Source organism: Fringilla coelebs (genome assembly GCF_963513975.1).
Source record: "Fringilla coelebs genome assembly, chromosome: 22".
In the NCBI taxonomy this organism is placed as follows: domain Eukaryota; kingdom Metazoa; phylum Chordata; class Aves; order Passeriformes; family Fringillidae; genus Fringilla; species Fringilla coelebs.
The window spans coordinates 6,227,917-6,252,537 of NC_140048.1; the positions used below are offsets into that span (position 1 = coordinate 6,227,917).

The following is a 24,621-nucleotide window of genomic DNA, read 5'->3' on the forward strand; positions in this document are numbered from 1 at the left end:
TAATAATCTATGTCATGAAATCAGAGAATATCCTGAGTTGGAAGAGACTCATGAAAGTCATCAAAACCAATTCCTCACTCCACATAGGGCAGCCTAAAAGTTAAACCATACAGCCAGGAGAAGTGTTGTGAGAAGTGCTGTGCAAACACTTCATGAATGCTAGCAGGCCTGGGGTCATGACCACCTCCCCAGGGAGCTTGTTCCAGTGCTTGGCCACCTTCTCATTCCAGCTCAGACTTCAGAAGAACTGTGTGAGAATCTAAACAGATGTTGTTTTAAATAGTACTTGGTGGTAAAAAGGTTTCATGGGTCTGGGTTGGGAGAGAACACAGAAAGGAACAACACACCAGTAGGGATGCTCTATTTTTATTTACTCAGCAAACATTTTTCCAAGTGATTTTTAAATGCCATCCAAGAACTAACTAGGATTATTAGATGCTGGCTGCTTTTTTGTGATAGAGCTTTTTGCTCACAGGATCTTTTTCCAGAAATGAAGACCTTTGGTTTGCTAAGGTATCCCAGTTCAGGTAAGTACAGTTACTAATTTCACCCACAATTAAAGTGTATTTACAACAGTGCACATTACATTATTCTACAAAGGAGAAGACTCTCTATCTAAATTCATCCTAGTGCCTCTCCCACACCAGGATTTCAATCCTTCAGTATTAGAGGTGCCTTCACCTGTTCAGCCACTTCCTTGCCCAGCAGAGTTTCCACGATGGCCAAGCCAAACTCAAAGCTGGTGCCAGGCCCACGGCTGGTGAGGATGTTCCCGTCCTTCTCCACGCGGCTCTCCGAGTAGGAGTAGTGTGCTTGGGGGACACACAACAGCAACATGGTCAGAGCCCAGCACTGTGTCCTGCACAGTGCCACAGAGGGCACAAGGACCCCAGCACTGCCTCTGAGCAGCTCATCCCTGCCTGCTGTCCTCAGGGCCCACAGGGAGCTCATTCCCAAGGTGTGGGAATGCCCCTCTGATTCTAAAAGCTCCTCAAGAAGTGCTCACTCAGCCTGTCAGCTCCCATGAGGTTACTTCTGGAAGTCAGACTGCTTTTGTGGAGCTGTTCACAAATTTCCTTTTTTCCAAATGCATGCAGAATATATTGAGGGAACCCATCTGCTCCCCTCCAGCCTCATTAATGCCCACACAATGAGCTTCCTAGTGTTTCACCATCCCTTCCCTCAGACTGGAGAAAGACGTGTGGAGCCATCAGCTGCCACAGAACCAAAGCATTACTCACAGGAGAGCAGGAAAGGTGCTCCCAGAGTTTGCTGTTGGGGCCACTGAGGCAAGGAACCAAAGGGGCAAGAGATGGCTCAGCCTCAAGAGGATAAGGCAATAAATGCTCCTAACATGACAGCAGCAGCAGGATCCCCCCAAGGATGAGAGTGTTAGTGCAAGCCTCTATCTTCTGGTGGTATAGACTCAATTCAGAGAGAAAAGCAAGGAAAAAAAGGCTCTTCTCCTTTTTTAAATTGTGGGTTCAGGTAAAGAAAGGAAAAAAAAAATCTGAGAAGGGTTTGGACAGAAACATACCCCCATTCATCATTTTGTCTTTGGCCAAAGGATGTGTTGTGACTTTGCTTCCATACCCAATCCCATGGGCCAGAAGGGCAGTAGGACCTGAAAGAACACAAAGTTGCACCAGTGAAGAATTGCCTCCTGCTACGCTGACAAGAACAGACATTTGGGCATGAGGACCCCCAGGGGTCAAAGCTCACTGTGGACACACTACTTTTTATAAACACTGATGCCAGCCCTATCCCTGCAGCAAAAAGCTCTCACATTACAGTTCACACTGATGTCCCACCCATGACTGTGCTGCCTTTGAAGGAGTGAAGAACAATCCACTTCCAGACATTTTATTTAAAACTGCTTGATATTAAGAAACAAAAGGTCTGAACAATCTAAACATTAATTACCTACAATTACTTTACAAGCTTGTTAAACCTTGAATTAAAACTTAACAGATAGGATTTCACTTGAACAAGTCTCTCTCTACATGCTGCAGTTGTGTGCCAAGCAGTATTTTGGACAGATGACTGTTCAGTTTTTGGTTTCAAGAGTTTCTCTTTTATTTTCATACTTCCTCCTTAGCCTGAATTGAGTAAAGAATTGGTGTCAAGAAGTGCTAAGTCATCAGGCAGGAAATCCTTATGGGAACTCCAAAAGAAACTGAAGGCAGGGTTTGTATGACATGAGTTTCACTTCTGTTCATTTGTTTAATTCTGGATTTAGTACAGGAAATAACCTCTTTTGTGTTCAGTTGGAATGAGCTCTAAGAACCATCGTGCTTACAAGCAAAGGCCTCTACTGGGCAGATGTGAATTAGGATTGTTCTGCCAGAGACACAGATAAAGCAGCAGAAGAGCATCATTGCCAAATTGAGGAATGTTCACAGCCCTGTGTGCCTAGCACCTAAATGAGGAAGAAAAGCAGAAACCCCCTCCAGCAATGTACCAAAATACAAAAGTGAAATCCCCTCCTGGAATACACTCTGACTGCCTTTTATGCATTCATCATCTCTCTCCTCACTCTCAGCTTCGGCTCCCTAGACCAGCCTTCAGTTGCAGTATTAGCAATTTCAGTATTGGCAATTTTTCACCTAGCTTTTTCAAACACAAATCTTACAAAGTTCATGATCTGGATATCAAGCTGTGCAGAATATCTAAGCAGACAACCCTCTCCTCTCAAAACAAGTCCATTTTTTGCAGCAGCTCAGGAAGGGTGAGACTGTAATTCTATATTTCTGGCCTTCTTTCTGAAGCTAAAGGGCAGGAGTAGTTATGTGAGATAAATTTACAGCAATGACATTCTGCCAGTGCTGTACACTTGCAGAAAGATCACCAGAATAAGCACACACTTAAAAAAAAAAAAAAAATCCTAGCACACTACATTTCACTTTTTATTTTAAAGTCAGCAACACAACTGATTGGAAGGAACTAGGTAACAACCTGAACTTGCAGGGTAAATGGTCACAATTATTTTAGAGATTTCTCTGCTATTAAATTTACAAAAAAATCAGATGATGAAAGATGTATATATATATTCAGGCACAAACTCCTGGTACTAAATTACAGGAACATGATTTCTAAGATAGGAAACTCTTCATGCTCCTTCAAAATATCCAAATGCTTTAGAAAGCAAGACACTTTGTTAACCCACCTGCACATATTGCAGCAATCAGGCCTTTTCTGCTTTCCTGGTCCTTCAAAATGTCTTTCACAGCAGCAGACTGTATGAAGAAACATCACAAGTCATTGTTTGGAGTTGGTTATTTGAAGCGTGGTGGAAACAGTTTTCACTGAAACTTCATAAACAGAAAACCAACTGGAATTTTTGCTCCCTGCCCCAGAACAGAGGGCAATCAGAACATTAAGAAGGAGAGAAACTGAAACCAAGACATGCTTGCCCCAGAAGGAGAGAGGAAGGAAATCAGAAGGAACTGCAAGGAAGTACTTGACCCACATGAAAGCTGGTTAACCCATGGCCATAAAAATTTGCTCGAAAATACAGAACCAACAGAAAATACTATTCATAAGATAGCTCCAGACAGTCTCTATCATTCTTTAGAACATTTATATAGGATATTTGTCTCATACTCCATGGCTTACAAGCTCTGTAATACCACCTAAACCCTGTCTGATAGCTCAATTTGTTTGTCTGTCTGCCTTCCACAAGGATTCATATCACCCCAGAGACAGAATTCTGCAAGAGAGCAGAGTCCCTTGTATTTGGACAGTTTTGTGTCGCAGCAACAAATCTTCATTTGCAACTGTTTCATCTTCATATGAATATGATCAGAGATCTTCCCATAAAGCACACCACCTCTCCATTTTTATTTTGTTTTACTAGCCAAGAATTTACCCAGCTGTCCCATCTATATAATCACAAGAAGGCTTAAGACCATTAACAATTAGTTTACTGATTCATTCAGAAAAGAATTTTAAGATGCTGAACTGAATATGCAGGATTACCAAACAAGTGCTGACCACCCCACTACTCATGAGAATGCCCATGAATTTTTAGAATGCCAGAACTTTACCTCAGACAAGTTTTGAGCCCCAAGGTTCCCTCCAGGCAGGACCACAACATCATAAGGCCCCTAAACAAAGATAAAACTGTTCTGTTGAATAGAGGCTGATACATAAATTACACCCTTTACATACATTTCCCTGTTTGAAGACCACTGCAGCTGATTCAAGTGGCAAGCAAAGAAATCTACCTTTTTTTTCACTGAACAACACTTTATGATCAAAAAACCGGTTCCAATTATGACAAAAAATACTATTTCCTGTTCCAGGAAAAGCCTATTATCAATTAAGTCTCTCACAGAACTCACTTTTAAGCCTAGTGCACTTAAAAACTTCAGCAAGCAAGTGACAGCTCTTGTGTTGTAAAGACAAGTGGTTTTGCTCCAACCTCACTGTACAGGTCTAACTATAACATTATTTAGCTTACCATCAGAACTTTTGAGTTGGCCCAAATCACAGTATTTTGTCAAGCCAACTAACAGGGAAAATGAAGCTCTGTGCCTGGCCCTTTGCAAAAATCAAATACCTGGGCAGAATTAAGAAATCTATCAGAACCTAGCAGGCTATGAGGCAGGATGTCACTGAAGGGGGGCACAGTGGGATGTACAGCTCTGTAATTCACTGCTACACAGAGTTAACACAACATGCAACATATGTCCAAAGGTAATGAATAAGCTTCTCAAATTCACCTCAGAAACTGTGAGAGAGACTATGCTGGCCATTATATCAGAGAAGGGTGATGACCAACCTCTTTTCTGGCATCTTCAAGACTGGCATCAGGACAAATGAAGACATCACGACTGCACTGCACTGGTTCTTTTCCTGTTAGGCCTGCAACAGTCACCTTGATCTAACAGGATAACAAATATATTGTCACAAAACAAGAATTTAGGGCATTTTTCTTATATGTTAGTTCTTAAGCAAAGATGTACTGAGAGCTTGTTCCTCTTATGATAGCCAAAACAGGGAGCACAGTGATGGAATACCAAAGTGGTGGGAGAAGGTAATTTTTACTTCAGTCCTTTCTATATAAGTGAAGTCGGGGTGTTTATTTAAAGTATTATTTTCATTCCTAATGAGATAACAGTGTGCTACTACAACTGCAAGAGTAACAAACAGCCTAAGGAATCCCAACAGCCAGAACTGTAGTAAATAGCTTTTCTTGAGCTACTTTGGAAATTCAGTAAAGCAATGTCATGAGCTGTAATGTACTGAGGTTTTCAGACCCCTACAAAGGAGGCACTTCCAGTTACTACAAATGGAAGTAGCTGTGTTTTCTGACAGAGTAGGATTTATTTGAAATATCTGCTCTAGTTCACATCAGATTTGTATTTTGAAAGGTTACCCACAAATGTCAGTTGTGAGGCATGCTCATCAGGAGCATGACACAAATATTTGCTAACCAGTAAGATGATGAGGGTAAATTTTTACTTCACAGACCACACACTCAATTCCTGGAAATGAACCTCAACTTGAGGCAATGATTTCCCCTTGACCATGCACACACAAAGATTATTCACTGTCTGCATACTCACCCCAGCTCTTCTCATAACATCAGTGGGGATTACAGTTTCCATCTCTTCTGCCCCTTTAGCCAGAATCACCAATGCTCTCTTGGAGGCCATGTCTTGAAGGGGTGCTATTAGGGAGATGGTTGTGAAGGAAGGGGCTGAGGGGGATAAAAAGACAATGTGGTTAGAAGGCAAATCCCCTCATACAAATCCTTCCTTACGTGGAAACTGAACAGTAATTTGTACTGCTGCACGTTCTTTCATTTAAACCACCTCAAAATTCACTGGCTTAAATCAATATTCATAGCCATCCTGTTTAACTAAAGAGCTTTTTAGAAAGAATGCATTATGATATTAAAAGATTAAGACACTTGGGCAAGTGGGAGGCACAACACATCAGCACCAGAAGAGGCAGCAGCCTGGCCTAATCAAGACCTTAATCATGACCTGTGTCTACCAGGGAGAGGGGTTCAGGGTGGGTGGCAGAGCTGTTTTCAATTTGCACACCCTCACTTATTCCGAGAAGATTGACTCCCACCCAGACCAGCACTTACAACAAAGGTTTGCACGAGCTTTGACCTCGTGTCTGGTTTTTAGTTTCCACCCAGCATGCTGCATGAGGAGTTTCCTGTGACTTAACAGTGAGTCGAGCAGTGCCCCTGCAAAATCTCACCAACAGATTTTTCTGCGTTATTTTGCAACTTTGTGGGGGATGAAACACATGTGCACATGTGTGATGGGGGAGCAGACCACAGGACTCAGCAAATGGAACAAACCAGGCTTAAGACTTTTTTTTTTTTTAACTTCTAAATTCAAGTTGGGGTGAACGGCCAAATTTCCATCTGAAGGTTAAGTTAAAATAACTTCACAGCATGTAAAACACCCACTAACTCATACAGGTCTGAGAGAAGCCTTTGAAAGCCTCTCTGATGTGAAGAGGCATTTCATGGGTTAATACTCTGTAAGACAGAGATTTTTGTCCTATGCAGGGACCTTCCATCTAGAACTGCACGTAGTACCTGGGAGCTCTTCATAAAATGTGATGCATGTTTAGGTGCCTACATAAAATTAAGTCATCCTCACCCTGCCTCAACTTCCTGTGTTTTCATGTTTTCTCCCAACTGGTAGCCTCCTTTAGAATGTTATTTCTAGGATGCAGTAATATACAGCAAAACATCCCACAGCATGCTGAACCAGCCCAAGCAGAATAATTCACTGTGCCATATCCTGCTTTTAGGGCAGCTTTATGTACTGTCAATGCAAAGCCCACTGATCAAGTACACCCAAATCACAGGTATTAGCAATAACTTCAGGACAACCTAGAGCTTCTTAATAGCTTGAGGGTACACACTGATCCTGCAAATTTTTCATATGAATTAGAGTAGCAATAAACTACCTGAATAGCCACCACACAGAAATGCTGCGCTTGCTTTTTATTGAAGAAAAATAGTCTAGATCATAGTTTGCATCCCTATCTTTCATTAATTCTTTAGGTGAAAACAGGCACCTGATCCTGCAACCTTTACTCTTTCTCCTAGCTTTGAAAAATGCAGTCTCTCCATAGTGTCGTTAGATATTTGTTGTACAATTCTTGAGCATTAGTACTACTCTTCATGTGGGTGCATATGTAAATAGCTGTCACACTACTACGGAAAGACAGTTTTTGAGAAGGCAGGACCAAGTTACGCAGACCTAACAGCAACTTCATTTAACAATCTCCCTACAGATAGTAAATGCCAGTCTCCCATTTGCTCCTCAGTGACAGCTAAGGCCGCCTCCAACTTCTCCGCCAAACGTACAGCCCTGTGTGGGTACACGAGACCTCCTGGAGATGGTGAATCAGAACCTCTAACAAGGGTGGCTTTTAAAAAAATCACACCCTGCAGTGCCCCGACCACAGAGCCCGCTATTCACAGGCAGGGCACGGCTGAAGGCGCAGCAGCTCGGCCCGTCCGGGTGGAAAGGCCGCACGTTTCCATCACTTCGTGTGGGACACGGCGCCATTCCCCGCGGCAGGCACGGCACGGGCCATGCCCGGGCCCTGGCCGAGGCCTCATCGCGGGCACGGCGGGGCTTCGGGCCCTGCAACGCGGCCGCCTTGGCACCGCAACCCCGCCCGGCCCGGCTACCGAACCCTCCGCCCACACCGACACCCCCGCCCGCCGGAGCTCTCCGGGCCGGGCCCGCGGCGGCCGCAGCGGCGGCGGCCACAACTCACCTCAGCGGGGCCGCGGGCGGCTCTGGGTGGCTCCGCCCCGGCCCCGGCCCCGGCACCGCCCGCGCTCCGCCCCGGCCTCGCCCCTCCGCTCCCCCGCGCTGCCTTCGCGCAGCCGGCCCGCTCCGCTTTTCTCACGGTCTCTCGGAACGCAGAGAGCGCTCCGGTTTCCGCACCGTGACAATTGTCACTTCCTACGGCGGCTGCGGCGGCGCGACCGCAAACCGAGCTGCTGCTGCCCCTCCGGCAGCGCCTCACGGACCGAGCAGAACCGAGCCTTGCTCTTCTCCGCCCTCTGCCCGAAGCTTCAGCCCGACACTTCTTTCCCCAGGCTCACGGTGCACAGGGAATGCTTGTGGCTCAGGGATGATGTTGCCCCTGATTTTAAGGAGTTTCGGTGTTTTGAAGGACAGAAAGAGCTGTGAGTGGGGACCTTTAGGATTGCAAAGCCCTGCTGTGTAAAAGCCTGCTCGCAGGTGCTGGCAGGCCCGGTCTGGCTCCTGGCTCACGAGAGCTCCGGCAGAGCAGCTCAAGTCCAGGGGAGGAGAGCCGGTCATGGGGAAGGACCGCTGAGGGCTCTGCTGGGATCGGTGCGGGGTTCAGCTCCCGCTAAGGGGCGCTTTGTGTGCTGCCCACAGCTCAGAACCCTGGACAGGCTGGTCCTTGCTCTGCCCGCCCGTGTGCCGGCACGCACACACGGACCATACGTTCGCTTCTCAGTTATAACTCTGCACGCAACTCCGCAGCCTTCATCGGCTCTGGGACAGAACCGCGCCCGGGGATTGGCTGCAGGGATGTGCAGGGGGCGGGGCCGGTCACGGGGATTGGCTGCGAGGGGCCGCAGGGGGCGGGGCCCCGCCGTTCCCGTGCCGGCCGGCGGCAGCTCCGCACGCTCCCGGCCGGGGCGCGGCGCTCCGTGTCCCCGTGGTGCCCATGTGCTTTCAGCATCCCGGGCGCGGCTGCGGCCTGCCGGCCCGCCTCTCGTCTTCCACCTCCCGGGGATTCCACGCCACACTCACCGGGAAGCCCCAGTGGTGAAAAGGGCGACCGCTGACCGGCATCGCTGAGAGAGCTCTGCGGGCGCTGCCCGGCACAGCTGAGGGGTCGCGCCTCTGGGAGGTCCGGAAAGTCCCGCCGGGCCGGGGTTTCCCCGCCGCCCCCGGGATGACGCAGCCAGGCCCCCCGGGGGCGGTGGCTAAGGGCCGGTGCCGGGTGTCCCGCGCGCAGTCCCGCCGGCCGCGCCGCCCCGCTCCGACCCGCTCCGACCCATGGCTCCGGGCCGGGCGCTGCTGCCCGCGGCGCTGCTGGCGCTGGCGCTGAGCCCGGGACCCGCGGCCGCGCTGCCGTGCGGCGCTCACTGCCCGGCGGGTAAGGGCCGTGCCGGGGCGACCCGCGGGGACCGCCGTGTCCCGTTCCGCGGTGACCGCCGTGTCCCGTTCCGCGGTGACCGCTGTGTCTCGCCCGCAGGTACGTACGTAGCGAGCGCCGACTGCGGATGGGGAGCGGGCGCGTCGTGCCGACCCTGCCCGGCCGGCACCTTCTCCAGCGTGGCGGAACTCGGCGGCTGCAGAATGTGTCGGCAGTGCGAAGGTACCGGCGGCGACGCCACCAGCCCTGCTGTGACCTCCCGTGGCAACGACGTGCCCGGGCTGGCACCTGCCCGGCGGGGGACGCGCCTCTGGCCAAATAGCGCTGAGTGCCTGCGGGGCTTTTCGCTGAAGCCGCCAGCCTGGTTCTTGTGAGAGCAAAGGTGCAGCCTTTGCTGCACCACGCCGGGCATGCTGTAAGCTAAAACTGGTTTTCCCCTTGCAGGAGTGTTTCGGTATTTGAAAAATTGTTCCTCAACGAGTGATGCTGAATGCACGTGCAAGGCGGGCTCTCGCTGCGGCGATGACGGCTGCACCTTCTGCACCCAAAGCTGTGGCGTGGGCCAGGAGAGCACCAGCAACGGTAGGATCACCTTTGCCCAGCAAATGAAAGCCCCTCTGCTTCCTGCAGCAGACAGAAGCAGATAGAGGAAGGACCTTGCGAGATGAAAGCTGCCACTGCTGCTAAACACTTTGCACGGTGTGTGGAGTAAGCTGAGGGGCAGACAAATCCACCACACTGAGCCCTAGTGCAGCTCAAATCCTGCACCAGTTAGTTCCTTTTGCATGGCAGCAGAGGGAAACAACTCTGGACTTAGGCATGGTTTGTGGCATCTTGTGCCAAATCAACTGGTTTTTTAGCCAAGTACTACTGGTCTATTGCTGACAGGGAAAGACTTGCATACTCAGAGCAGCTTATGAAGTAGTAATTCTGACATTGTACAAGCAGGCAAAAATAATGTTTCACAATGTTATCTTGTACAATTTTACCTGTCCTTGTCTGTTGAAGGTTGCCAGACTTGCCGCTATGGAACCTTTAATGATCAGCCTAATGGCTCCTGTAAAAACTGGACAACGTAAGTAAACTAAAAAAAGTTAAAATGCTACAGCTAGTACACTTGACTGGAATTTAAGAATTTTTTTTCTTTTCCCCCTTTTGCTGTAAATGTCCTTCAGGTGCTCTGGAAACCAAATCCTGGTGCCTGGAACTGCAGCAAAAGATGTCATTTGCAAACATGCTTCAGTTAATTCCACTTCAGTCACTACTCTACCTACAACATCTCTCGACATTCCATTTTCTATCACTGTGCCAGGTGAGTCATTGTGTAATATTGCTTATGGAGGTAAAGAATTATGACCTACTTAAACCTACTGTGGCACATTCACCTTCCATTTAAACCAAAAGTCCTTTCTTCTGTGCATTTCCAGTGTTGCAGACTGATCCAGAAGCAGAATGGGAGACAAAGTTTTCAGCTAATTCAAGGGCAGTAGAATTTTGTTCTGTTAATATTCTTAGAGAATGTTATTTGTTTCTAGGGAAGGATGTTCAGACAGACATAATCAGGATTTCTCTGGCTGTGGCTGGGCTGTCATGCTTAGTGTTTCTGCTGCCTTTGTGCATCTGCTTCAGTGTCTGGCAGAAGAAGAAACTACATGCTGTCTTCAAGAAAAGTAAGATAAATATGCTCTTCAGTTTTTCTTTTTGAAACTAGACAGAAGTCAGGAATCCAGGTTAAGTGCCTTACAAAGGTAGTTGCAACAGCTTTGGTTGTTTTGGCCTTGTGAGTCAGAAGCAAGTGAAAGGGAAACAGTTTTGGAATTTTTTTTGCAGAAAGCAATAAAAGTTTGCTGTGGGTGTTAGGTCAAGTGGATGCTTACCCTTATAAGTGGACTATTTGTGATAGATGAAAAAACTCAGCTGCTCCAGTTAAAGGTCAGTTCAGTTTATGACTTCCAAGCACCATCCCTGGCCTGCGTGGCTGTAACCCTTTGGAGTTCTCTCTGCTCCAGAGAGGACACAGGGCCTGCAGGGACTGTCTTGGAGCTCTGGCTGCAGGAGGGGAGGGCACATCAGTCAGGGTGTGCTGCTGCACAGGTGCAGAGTCAGCCCAAGTCCAGCACTGCCCTCTGAGAGCTGATAAGTCCTGGGCAGGCACAAGAGTTCAGCATGAAGGTGAAGCTGATTCCATTCAATGTCATTTATAGTTGGTTTGTTCAGTTTTTGGGGAGTTCTCTCTCCCTTTCTCTTATGTTCCCCTGTTCTAAGGATAAGGTCTGAATCTTCTAGTGTGACTCTAAATACAGAAGACCATAGCAGTCCAAAAATCTATTTCCCTCAAGCTGGTCTTCCTTTCATTGCCATGACAAACAGAGCACCAGAGGCCCTGCTGAATTAGGGAAAACAAAGTGTGATAAATTAGTTTTATCAGACACACATGCTGTAAAGGAATAATTTCAGGTTATAGAATAACTTGGAAGATGTTTTTTTCTTCCTGACATCCTGCATTTGTGACTGAGGGATGGTGAAATAAGATGGCTGAATAAATGAAAGAGAAAGGGGACATTTGTCCAGGTCTGGGTCCCTTATTTCAAGAAATATTGAGGTGCTGGAGTAAGTCCAGAGAAGGGTAATAAAGCTGGGAAAGAATCTAGAAGGTGAAGTCTTTGAGGAGTGGCTGAGGGAACTGAGGTTGTTCAGTCAAGAGAAAAGGAGGATCAGGGAGACCCTGCCTTCTTTAATTCCCTGAAATGTGGCTGTGGCCAGATGGGGATCAGTCTTTTCTCCCAGTGACAGGACAAGAGGACACAGCCTTCAGCTACTCCAGGGGAGGTTCAGGTTGGAGATGAGGAGGAATTTCTTCCCAAAAAGGGTTGTTAAAGATTGGAATGGGCTGCCCAGGAGGTGGTGGAGTCACAGTCCCTGGAGGTGTTCAAGAAACAACTGGACATGGCACTCAGAGCTCTGGTCTGGTTTACAGCATGGATGGTCAAGGGCTGGACTGAATGGTCTCAGAGGTCTTTTCCAACCTAATGGATTCTGTGAATCTGTTCTTTTTCTCCAGTGCACACACCTGAACAGTCAGTTCAGGAAGATGATGCCTGCAGCTGCCACTTCCCTGAGGAAGAACAAGGTGAATATCAGAATCCTGGCAAATCCACAGAATTGAGAGATCTTCTGGTGAACTAGAAATTGAACTGTCCAAGTCAGCCACATTTGAATTTTCTTTTGGAGCACAGAGCAAGAACTTGTTTATGTAAATAGAGCAGGTGTCAGCAGCTGAGTGTTAGAGCAGTAAATAGCCCCAGCCACTGGGGAAAAGGTATTTTTTTTAATATTTCTTAAAAAAATAATAAAAAACCCCTCCAAAACAGTTTGCTGATTTTCTTCCTAGTAAGGATATTTTTGAGAAGTGGTTCTTGATTTACATGTAGAAAGAAATACTGCATCTAAAAGCTCTAACAGAAGTGCAGAATAGTTTTCTGGTCCCTTGATAATGTTACCTGAGCCATAATTTACATGCATTCTAAAATAATTTGAAGCTAAAAAGGAGGTCACATTGTAGATGTGACACTCACAGTCACTTACTACCAGCCATCCCTTGAGTCTGGAGCCAAAGCTCCTCCCAAAGTCTGGCTCAAACCCAGCAGTCCTGGAGCTGTGTGCAAGTACAGATGGAGCTCATTTGATCCCATCACCCTTGGAAACAGACCCCTCACCCCTGCAGTGTCCTTGCATGCAGGGGAAAAGAAGCCATGAAAATCTCAAGCTGCAAAGTGCTCCACAGCAGCATCTGCTGTTGTATTGGCAGTGGAAACACTGAGAGAAGCTGTGGTTGACTTGAACTTAGAAAAAGCTGTTACTTTGCAGCTGGACTGCACCACCCTCAGCCCTACATCATCCAGCTTTGATCTTTTGGGTGACGTAAACGTTATGTACATTGCAGCTGTAAGTGTGAGATCTTTGTGGTACTATTTTTGTAACTGAGGTTGGAAAGATTTTAGCATCAGACACTGTATCTGTCTCTCTGATCAAATACTGTTGGCTTTGGTCTTGAGAAAAAAAGAAAATACACCTTTGAGTCATGACATTCGCAACACTGTTTTTAACCATTTACAAACCTCACATATTTTATTACTTCAGTAAATGCTGTTCAAAAAATAGAATGAAAACCCACCAGTGTGTGGGTTAAAGGTGATTTTCCCCTTTCTGATTTCAATGCAAAAGAAAACTTGCACTGGAACGACGCCATCTCTTCATTCAGCAGGTTACAATAGCAGATTCTTTTCACCAAGTCACACTTACACATTTTGATAAACTTTTGTAAAGTAAATATAAAATAGTAAGTTTATATAGTGAGAGAATAAGTGCCATAAAAAGCCTGAATAATAAAGTTTTTATTTTTATCCCTAGCTCAAGTCTCTCTATTGGTACTTTCAACCATCACGTCAAAATCACAGACTTGAAGGCATGAACAGGACACATGAAAAGCCACCAAACTATTTATAAAGCTATCTATTTATAAATCAAAGAGTGACCTTTACATCATTGACTACATCTTAGAACAAGATAAAAAGAATATTTCTGCTTGTCATTAATTTCTAGCCCAAACATAAGGTATAGAATTAATGTACACGTCCTGTAACTCAAAACATCTGGTGTTTTCTCCTTGGAAAAAAAGAGGTAACAACTGGAATTTTACATGTTGCTAGTAAATTCTGCATATATTTTGAAATATATTTTGAAATGCTTCAAACAAAGTGCAAACCTCATATTCTCCTTGTCCATCCCATACCTGAAGCAGAAATAAAATCTGCTTAGTGGCCAGTGAGGACACATTTCCACCAAAACTGGAGTTCTGGGCTGTTTCAGGAAATAGTCATTCACAAAAGAAAGTACATTCTGGATAAAATGTTAGAAACAGCCCTCCTCTCAATCAAAGAAACGTGGATAATCTTACCTGTGACTTCGGTCATTTGAGAATGCTGAGGCCTGAATTAATGATAAACAGATTTTGCTGGCAGACACATCTGTTGTCATGTGCAGATGATACACTTCCATCTCACAACGATGCACATCACCTGGCCACAGAAGCAGCACAAGAGATTGGCTAATTTGATCTTCTGGGAAACACTTCAAATACATTTAAAAGCAAACACATTTATAAATAAGAACCGGGGAAAGGCTGGAAGATACCATATTTTGGAAAGTGAAATAAATTGTGGTACAATTGCAAAGGAAAGATCAATTACAACTGAAAAAGAAAGTACTTCACAGTGTGCAGTGCTTGCTCACTCCCCAAAATCTTTGGCAGCAGAGCTGTATTTCATGTGGTCCTCACAGAACTGAAAATAAATACAGGTGAACTCATCTATTTTGCAACCAAGCAGGACATTCCAATTGATAACAAGAGCACCACTACAAATACCAGGGTAGTTGGAGTGTTTTGCCATTTTCAGATTAATACCTTATTCAAATTCTAGGAGTTGTGGCTGTCTATAAAAAAATTCAAATTACAGCCACAAAATCATGCACTTCCTAGAACATCATTCATTCTTGTGTGGTGTGTCATTTACCTTCACTGGGATCATTTAGAACAAATGTATTCGAAGCTTGCTCCCATTCTAGACCCCTCATAAACACATATTTAATAAAAAAGTTCTAAAAAACTTGCTTAAATCTTCCTTTTTGTTTTGCTTGCAGCAGACAGCTGTAAAACCACTTCTGGCAGCGTGCTATGAAAATGCAGTCAGCAGATTCATCAATTAAGTTTAGGGAGTTTATTAAGTGTTAGGAAGCTCACACCTGCTCAAAAGCCATACTTGTACCTTCCTTTTTTTTTCCTTTTTAAGTTGTCCTTTTGTCTTCTAAAACAAGTCCATAGCAGGAAGTAAAACTTCATTCAAAGGTAGATATTATGACAAGGGGCTACTATGCAAACCACAGAGGCAGAAATGGTGTCAGTATGCAAGGTTTTAAAATACTTTGTTCTTTGCTTTTACAAAGTGCTACACAGTAAGATTAAATTACATTTCTGCTAGCTTTCCTGAATAGAATGTGTGGCTGAATTTGTTTTTTAACACAGAGAATAGCAGCCTTCCTGCCTGCATGTGGGACTGTAAAAGATCTCTTATCCAGGAAGGCTGAATGGGAAAAAACTGCACTTAATTATTGGTAATTAAAGCAGAAGGAAGCAGTAAAAGCCTGGCTGTCCATAATTCACAAGAAGAGCTGTGAAAAGAGGTGTTTTTTGGCAATGACAAATAGTTGGGAGTCCATGAGCATCTTGGCTTCACAGGGAGCTTTTACTGACCACTCAGGCTGTTCAGCACCTGAAGAACAGGTTGTTGTGGATTGTGATGGTTACAGGAAGGGAGATGGAGTTTAGCACTGTATGGGGTGACCCTCTGTGTGCTCATCCTCCACACACATCACACTGGGCTGTGGTTTTTCAGCCAAGAACAGCTGGGGGACTGGAACTGGAAGTTCAGCACCCTGCCCCGCTGGCCAGAGCATTGGGACTGTCCCCAGCAGCTCTGGTGACCTCGGTCCCTCTGCTGCTTCCCCCTCCCGTTCTCCTGGGCTGCCACTGTGGGGTGGAGGGACAGCTCTGAGTGCTGCAGAGCCAGCAGGGCAGGGTGGCACCAGGTCAGCACCCAGCAGGGACATTTCTTCCCCTCCAAGAGTGGAGAAGTGGCAGCACAAGCATCTGCAGGAAAACCAAGCTCAGTGAAGTGACTACACAACTCTGATTTGAGCAATGCAGCTTCTGGGGCTGGTTTGTCTCTGGTTTTTGCTGTTTTCAGGCTGGGGGGGACATTCACCATGGGAGCTCTCCTCCCCATATTGCCTTTGCTTCCCAAATGCAGGACAGAGGAATGGTCAGGACCAAGGCAGGATCTGCCAGCAAGGGGTTTTTTGTTCCCTATAGTGAACACCCTTTTGTGGGTAAAAAACCTTCTCTTTTGTAAATTTTTGCTATTAATACAGTTATTGTGTGTCTCATTCCACTGCCTTTTGGTGTTAGGAAATTACTATTTCAAACCATAATATTTCCTTTACTGTCCCTCCTTTACTGGAAGGGAGGAAAGAAGAGTGGCTTATTTGGAGTTTAGTTCCTTCCAAGCTCCAGGGAGTCTGAAGCCTTTCAGTACTTAAAGGGAAGTTAAAATGAAGAGGGAGAGGGACTTTGTACACTGACAGTGACAGGACAAGAGGGAATGGTTTTAAACTAGAAGAAATTTCAATTAGGTGTTAAGAAAGAAAGAAATTCTTTTAAAAAAGTAAAGAAAGAAAATCTTCACTTAAAAGAGTGGTGAGGCCCTGGGAGGGGTTGCCCAGAGAAGCTGGGTTTGCCCCATCCCTGGAATTGCTCAAGGTTAGACAGGATGTGGAGCATCCTGATTTATCAGTAAGATCCTTGCCCATGGCAGGGGAGCAGAACCAGACGATCTTTAAGGTCCCTTCCAGCCCAAATCTTTCTGCAATTCTATGGTAGCTCTGAGTTTTAAGTGTTCTTTGCTTTCTGTGCAGGTCTCTTTTTTTGACAGTCATTTAATTTATTATATAGCAAGCAAAATGGGACTGGGAATGCCCTGATGACTCTCGAGCAGCCCAGGTGGCCGAGGATGAGGTAACAGCCAGATGCAAGCTTTTTGAATTTCCATCTGTTTTTCTTGGAAGTCAGAAAGTCTCCTCTTAGCCAGACCATGTACAGAGGCCCAAGTGATGTCAGCAGAGTTCTGAGGGCATGGAAGAAGGAGAAAAAGTCTCTTCAAAGATAAGTATAAGCAGAGGAGCCTGCTGCTTTTCTATTGCTTCCAGAACCAGCACCATTTCCTGGCACAGTTAGTGGCATCAGTAATTAAAATCATGTTCATCACATGCCTTGGCTTTGTCATTTCTTGCAAGAGTTGTGTGGCTAAGGAAAGTAAAAGGTTCGTGGCAAGAGGGTTTCTGTTTCTCACCTCCTGTACAAACAGGGGTTTCTGTGCCTAATGCTTCTGGATGGCAAGGACTCTGAGACTGCAGGGGCTCCTCTAAAACATGTACACTTCAGATAATTTTTTAAAAGCAGAATATGATTCCTTACTTTCAGTCTTTCTATCAGATCCTTCACAGGACAGAACAGTCTTCTCTGGGAGCTGTTCTGATGCTAACACAGATGGTGCAAAACCTTTGTGGGAGATGTTCCACTCCAGTGAGCCAGAGGAAATACCAACAGGCAACTTGTACCACTCCACCTGACTTTTTGTCACCTGTTTGAAAGTCAAGTAAGCTTCATTCTTAAAATTACACAAAGCCTCATTTTATAACCAAGTTCATCTCAGCTGGGAACAAACCTTCCCTAATACAGGGAGGCTGTAAGAGGAGCTTCTCCACCCTACAGGTTCAGTGTCACCTGAGCATAACAGCTGTTGGATGCTGGCCCTGCCCTCACTGTAATCAGAAATTTTAATACAATCTACAACAAAAATTGGAATTTCCCTCTAACATCAATTTAGCAGAAGTTTGCTGTGATATCACCTATTGGTTTCCTTTCACCTTCTGGATGCTGGGTGCCTGCCAGGTCAAGCATCAGACTATACTGAAGCAAAGGGGATTGTACTTCAACAAAAACCTGAACCCATTCTGAAACCAGGGAAGGTCTCTCCTGTTCTAATCTATTTGCTTTAGTCCAACTAAAGACTCACTTCAGAACCCTCTGATATGATAGGATAGGATAGATATAATATGATATGATATGATATGATAGATATGATATTATATATATTATATAAATACGCCTTGGGAATTGGAAAGAGGATTCTGATCCCATTTCAGCAAGAAACATTCAACTTGCCCCATTTAAAGACAAGGATCTGCCATCTGCTTCCTTCACCTCTGTTAATTCCTGCTCCTGTGGGTCACTCCCCTGCCCAAGGACAGTTTTCTGCCCCAGTCAAGATCAGTCAGTGAACACAAGGAAACCAGTTAACACTTGCAGGAATTCTTTGCTAAACTGGAAAACAGCTCTTGAACAGTGAAGATCCTACAGATCTGACTGCCAAGGAAAATATATTCATTTACAAAACAACCTTGGAAGAACAGTTTTAAACCTCAAGTTGCCCCCTGAGACCCATGCCAACCCTCCCCCGTTAAATACACGTATTTGCCCTGAAATGTGAATCACTGAGCCTGCAGAGATTCCATTTAATTAATAAAAAACTCTGATAGCAAAGGATTAAAGGGATTATGCAGCCAGAAAACAAAGTAAAAAAATTAAAGTCTGCCTTTGTGTGCCATTCATTTACTGCCTACGCTAAGTGGACGACAGCTAAATGCCAATGATGATTAGCATTCCTCTTAATTAGTCAGTGGCTCCTGCCCACACACTGAACTACCTGAAATTTGTCCTCTGAAATCAGCTATGGATATTGGAGTGATAAGTAATCCTTAACCTCTGTGATAAAAACAGGAAGAACACGAGCACAACAAATGTGAAGAGCTAGATAGAAAATATTTTTTAAAAAAGCACAAGGACACCTCTGACAAAACTGTTTTGTTCTATCACCCCTGTAAAGTCCTTATCCTCTAGCTCTTTTAGAAAATGAAATAGGGCAGAGAGTAAAACAATGAACAGATAGTCAAATATTACTAAGCTTCCAATTAAATGATTTGTAGTAAGAAATTAATGAGTCAGAGCACCATGCAATTAACAGAGTATGAAGCACTCTCAGGCAGGGAAATCTGGAAGGTGATTCTATTGCCTCTTGCAATTTGCTACTTTGCTGTTTCTGTACTTCTTCCCTTTGGGCCAGAGAAAGTACAAGACACAGCCTGGCCCACCCACTCCATCATCCAAATACCAAGAAAAGAATCAGCAGTGAATTGCTGCTCCCCTTTTTGACATTAGCAGTACCAGCTTTTGAAAAAATTGCATTTGTAGCCCTAGGAGACAAAAATGTTAAGCTGGAATTCATTCCTTAAAGTCCTCAGCTGAATAGATGTCTGTGTAGGCAGCCTCCAGAAAATAATTTGTTTGGAAAACCCCTCAGTACTTTAAAAAAATGAATGGTGTATGTTTAAGAACAGAACAAGAGTGAAAAATGTCGTAGTATGCAGCAATCACACCTATCTCTGCAGCAGGATTAGCTTGATAATTTTTTTATTACAACCTAAATTAAACCTCAGGAAGGTTGTGCTATTGCTTTAAAAAGAAAAATATTCCCTCCAAAATCCAGCCAAAGACACAAACAGACATCCCCAAACCAACCAAACACACCCTGAGCCCTCACAAATCCAGCCCAAACACACACACACTGACACCCCAACATAAATACACACACACCCCTGATACCCCCAAAATCCAGCCAAGGACACAAACACACTGAGCACCAAACACAAACACACCAACACCCCCAAACCTGTATATCTCCCAAACACAACCACACAAACACACCCAACAACAACACCCAACACCCCCAAACCCAAACACACCCTGAGCCCTCACAAACCCAGCCCAAACACACACACACTGACACCCCAACATAAATACACACACACACCCCTGACTGCCCCCAAAATCCAGCCAAGGACACAAACACACCAACACCCCCAAACACAAACACACCAACACCCCCAAACCTGTATATCCCCCAAACACAACCACACAAACACACCCAACACTCCCAAATCCAAACACACACACACTGACCCCACAAACACACCAGCACCCCCAAACCCAAACACGAACACACTGAGCCCCCAACCTCACCACACACACACTGAACCCTCCCAAACCCAGCCAGACACACACCTCGATCACCCCAAACACAAACACACAAACACACACACAAACACACATTGACCCCCAAACACACACACACACTGACCCCCAAACACAAACACACCAGCAGCCTCAAACCAACCAAACACACACACCAATCCCCCCAAAACACACAGATACACACACCAAGCCCCCAAAACAAACACAGACACACACCAAACCCCCAGAACACACATACACACACATCAACCCCTAAAAACAAACACAGACACAAACACACCGATCCCCCAAACTCAAACACATCCCCAGGCTAACACACCGACCTGGACCCTCCCCAAACCCAGCCCAAACCCAAGCCCAGCCCAAACCCAGCCCAAACTCAAACCCAAACCCAGCCCAAGCCCAAACCCAAACCCAGCCCAAGCCCAAACCCAGCCCAAGCCCAAACCCAAGCCCAGCTCAAGCCCAAACCCAAATCCAAACCCAGCCCAAGCCCAAACCCAAACCCAGCCCAAGCCCAGCCCAGGTCCCGCAGCGCCATCTCCCGGGGCCAGCGCCCCCCGAGCCGGGCACAGAGCCCGGGGGGACCCCGACTCACCCGGCCCCGTCCCTGCCCTGTCCCTGCCCTCCCCAGCTCCTGTCCCTGCCCTGTCCCTGCCCTCCCCAGCTCCTCTCTGCCCCCACACTCCCCACCCACCTTAGGGGAAAAGGATCGGAGTGCTGGCTAGCTCAGAGCTGATTTGGGCTACCCTGCATCGCTGAAATCTTTGTCAAGGTTTTACCTTGAAAAGTTCTCCACGACAGAGAAACCCAAGTTGGAAAATGTCACCAGTTGCAGGGTGCCCAGTGCAGCAGTGGGACCCAGGATGTGAGCCCAAGCCTCCTGCGTGCCCTGGAGCTGGGGCTGATGGAGGGAGGATGGACAGAGCCGACAAACAGCCTGTGCCTTTCAGCAGGGCTGCTTTGTGCTGCTTTCTCTGAGGACCAGTGTAACGACCAGAAAAATTAAATCAAGTTTTCATTTTGCTTTTATCCAGATGATAATTTCTTATTGGAGTTAAACAGATAATTTGGGATACCTTGGGATAGCAGGTAGAAGGTACAGAGAAAGTTCCAGCCTTGCTGCAGATGTGTTCCTCTCTTTCCTTACACACACTGCTGTCATAATTTCATTTTAAAAATAAACTGTAATTGCGTAGCTAGTTCCATTACTTTTTTTTTTTGGTGAAAGAAACCTTATTTCAAGATCTGGCTTCTGCTCCTCTGTTTGCATCTGCGTTATCCAGAACTCAATTCCCATGAGATATTGACGTGCTGGATTTCCAAGTCTCAGTCATGCCAGATTTACTTTCCTTCACGTCAAGCAGCGTGAAGGTTCAGGTTGGTAACTCTGCAGTGCTGAGAGGACAGGGCAAGCAGGGACCAGCCTGTCAAGCTCCACTTGGAGAATATACCCAGACTACAGTGGGCCAAAGAGCAAGAGGGTTTTTTCCCCTCAAACCACAGAGAAGTGTTTTGGCAGCTGTGATCCTGTGCTCAAGCATTTTTACACCTTGCCAATTCTGTAGCAAAATAAAATATCTTCAGAGAGGCCTGAGGAGCCATCATCACACAGAGGTGTGTGTCCAGGCAAGAACAGACTCACCTACACACCTCCAACCCACCTCAGAACGAGAGAGCCTAGGTCAGAACCTCTCAGAGGTATTACAAAACATTAAAAGAAATTCTGAAGGTTAAATACTCCTATGAATTACAGCTCACACACAGTGAGCAGAGGAAGCATCTTCAAAAAGAAAGTTAACAGCAGGTTGTGGTTAGTTTTTTCCTTTGGTTTCCTTATTCTCCAAACAGGCTATTTTCAGCAGACATTAAAAGGCAGAGTATAAATAGGGCAATGTAATTTGGTAGCAGAAAAAAAATCACCTTATTGCATATATGACCTCACAAGGCAGCTATTTCAGTATGCAAAATTAATAGTCATCTTGTGTAGCTGAATAATCAGCTAAAATGTTAAACTTTCAGTGAAAATAAACTTTTTAGGTGTTAATGAGAACAGGTATCTGCAGTGACAGCAAAGCAAAATTCCCAAACCCCTGTACAATAAACCCCACCAGAAAAATGAATAACAGTGCAAATGTTTTTCCAGTCAACATGTATAACCCACTGAAGAAACATGTTAAATTAAAATTGGTAGTAAAATTCAAGGAAGAGATGGGTACTGATACAATAACAAGCTCACCTGCAATTACAGTGCCAATACAAAATCATTGCACTGCACACCTCTCTTCTAACTAATTCAAGCCAAAGTTTTACACTAGAAATTACATCCTCTGAAGAAGTCCCTCTTACAAATGCTACTGGTAAACCACACCTCAAATCCTCAAATTCCTGGTTTTGCCAACTGTCACAACCTTTGACTAATAACAACTCATGTTTGCTTGCCATAAAGCAAAGAAAGAACTGTTGCATTATAGATTACATTTCATCCATACTATTTCACACAGAAGCAGATAATTTTTGGGGATGTTTGTGATTGGTTTCATTGAGTCTTTTTTTTTTTTTTCAAGGTTGTCTTGACTGTACTAGCAACTTGTTCTTCATGAGCCATCATATTAAATTAGGAAATGTTGTTTCTTCTGATAATGAAGGATAATCTTTTAGGATAGGTTAACTTATTGCTTAGAATTTGTTCAGTAATTTCTTCAGAATTTGTTCAGTAATTTCTTCAGAATTTGTTCAGTAATTTATCTACTGTGATACTTACTTTGTTCAGTAATTTATCTACTATAATAATTTTACTACCATAATTTATCTACCTACTTCTGCCCTGAGGCACTTCCAAGACTAAATAAGAACTTTTGAAAACTTTCCCCCACAAAATACTGCAGAAGAGTTTGAAATCAATTTCCAGGCTCTCAAAGTGCCATTCCCACTGAGTTCCCTCTCCCATGGATCCAGGGCTCTGTACCTTTGCTTGGGATGAGCTGTTTCCTTGACGTTGGCACTGTCGCCCCAGGGAGATGCCTGTGACATTTTGGGTGGCTGAGTGACAAAGGAGAGTGGCTAAGTGACAAAGGAGAGTGGCCAAGTGACACCTCCAGCCCAGAGCAGAGGCAATAAGCTGTGGGCAAGGCGCCCAACTGGAGCATGACGCACTCCAGGAGGGCTCTGAGAGGCTGAGTCTTCCTTGAGGAAAGACAAAGGACAGCAGCTGCTGGTAAGAGAGCTTCATTAGCTTTCCTTGGAGGGTGCCTAGGGTGAATATTGATAATACCATTGTCATTGATAGTTCACTGAAGGAGAAGCATTTGTACAGAGCATCCAGCACCAGCAGTGAGATCATGCATCAAATCAGACCTAATTACTGTCTGCAGTTTTGGAACAAGAGCTGCATGACTCAGATGAGGAGAGAGAATTCCTTCTCTTTGCTACTTATCTCTCTCACAGGGAAGCACAGGGAAAGGGGAATAAAACACATTAGGTTAATTCTGTAGAGAAATTCTTTTGTCATAAACATTCAGTTCAGCAAAGAGAAGTGCAGAGGAACAGCATTTGTAGTTCAGATACCTGAAGCATATGTTCAGTGGGCAAGGCAAGTCAAACACCAGCACACAGGGAATTTTAGAGGAGTTTAGGCTGGCAGGACCTCTGCAGGTCCTTTCCCACCTCTCCAACACCCCACCTGTACACTCAGATCAGCACATTTGAACTCACATGGGGATGCCAAGGGCATTATCAAGCTTAATTTTGAAATTCTGTCCCATTCCATCCTTGGATCTATTCAAACTTGACTAGACACACTCCTGGACCAGCTGTTCTGGCTGACCTGCTTGGAGCAGGGCAATTGGAGTATGAGAGTTCCAGATTTCCAACCTCAACCTCTTTCAGAGCCCACTGAGTTTAGCCCACCCAGGGGAGCCTGCTCTCCATGCAGGTATTTAGACCTGCAGCAGAAACACATCTGTTCTCCATGACTGTTGTAGCCAATTGAAATTAGTCTTAGGAGCCACAGGATGCACAATATAAAAATTAATATTTGACAGGAAACGGTAATAAAAAAAAAGATGAGAAGGAGGAAAGTTCACACCTTTTGCAACTTAAACTGATCACAAAATTCAGCATAAGGAAACAACTTTAGTAACAGTTGGATTTCATAGTATTTTGAAGAACATTTGAAGACAAAAACATTTGAGGAGAGAATCAGAAAAGTAACAAACCTCAATTTGTTATGAACAAGCATTATCTTCTCACCAATAAAAGGAAAGAATATAGCCATAAATTTACCCTTTTTTGTTATTTTCAAGGCTCTATAGAGTTGGATATGACACTGCATAGAGAATGGAGGGGAGGGACCAGTCCAGTCAGTCCTTGCTCTGTGATATGATAAATCAAATTGTAAGTAAAGGAGACCAAATAGGCTAGATGGAGGGAAACAAGGACTAAAGTGATGAGATGACATAAGGCAACTCCTGTGGCAGCATTAGGCAAACAGGGGAAAATCCTTGCTAACATGCTCAGAATTAAGTAGTTAGTTCCAACTGAAAGAGAAGATAAGTGAAATGGAAAATGGTCTTCCAGTCTGCAGAGGAACCTGTGTTTAACATCAACCAAAGTAGTTTATATGTACCAAGAAGTCTCCAGATGGAAGCTGCACTTTCTCTGCCAGGACAATTCTCTAGGGCACCATTGGATGAGGTCTTCCCAAATACAGAGATGTGAAATCCTGA

The 24,621-nt window shown here is 45.1% G+C and overlaps 2 protein-coding genes across 2 annotated transcripts; one reads left to right on the top strand and one right to left on the bottom strand.

Annotated features, from left to right (window-relative positions):
* Nucleotides 1–356: 356 nt before the first annotated feature.
* PARK7 (Parkinsonism associated deglycase) lies at nt 357–7,893 on the bottom strand. The gene is made up of 7 exons (XM_084220230.1): nt 7,765–7,893; nt 5,571–5,704; nt 4,784–4,885; nt 4,047–4,106; nt 3,167–3,236; nt 1,538–1,624; nt 357–812 (listed from the first exon to the last, which is right to left on the bottom strand). Exons 2-7 carry the CDS (start codon nt 5,658–5,660, stop codon nt 652–654), a joined length of 570 nt encoding a protein of 189 aa, XP_084076356.1. The 5' UTR covers nt 5,661–5,704; nt 7,765–7,893; the 3' UTR covers nt 357–651.
* A 1,136-nt stretch (nt 7,894–9,029) lies between these two features.
* On the top strand, nt 9,030–12,315 carry TNFRSF9 (TNF receptor superfamily member 9; the record flags this gene model as incomplete). The annotated part of the gene is made up of 7 exons (XM_084220061.1): nt 9,030–9,129; nt 9,229–9,351; nt 9,574–9,711; nt 10,138–10,204; nt 10,305–10,453; nt 10,665–10,799; nt 12,191–12,315. 7 exons carry the CDS (start codon nt 9,030–9,032, stop codon nt 12,313–12,315), a joined length of 837 nt encoding a protein of 278 aa, XP_084076187.1.
* Between the last annotated feature and the right edge of the window lie 12,306 nt (nt 12,316–24,621).

Coding starts and splice junctions, on each gene's coding strand:
- PARK7 (XM_084220230.1), bottom strand. CDS start 5,660: ATGGCCTCCAAGAGAGCATTGGTGATTCTGGCTAAAGGGGCAGAAGAG. Junction 4,886..5,570: donor ATGTTATGAGAAGAGCTGGG/GTGAGTATGCAG, acceptor TTATCCTGTTAG/ATCAAGGTGACTGTTGCAGG. Junction 4,107..4,783: donor TTGAAGATGCCAGAAAAGAG/GTTGGTCATCAC, acceptor ATCTTTGTTTAG/GGGCCTTATGATGTTGTGGT.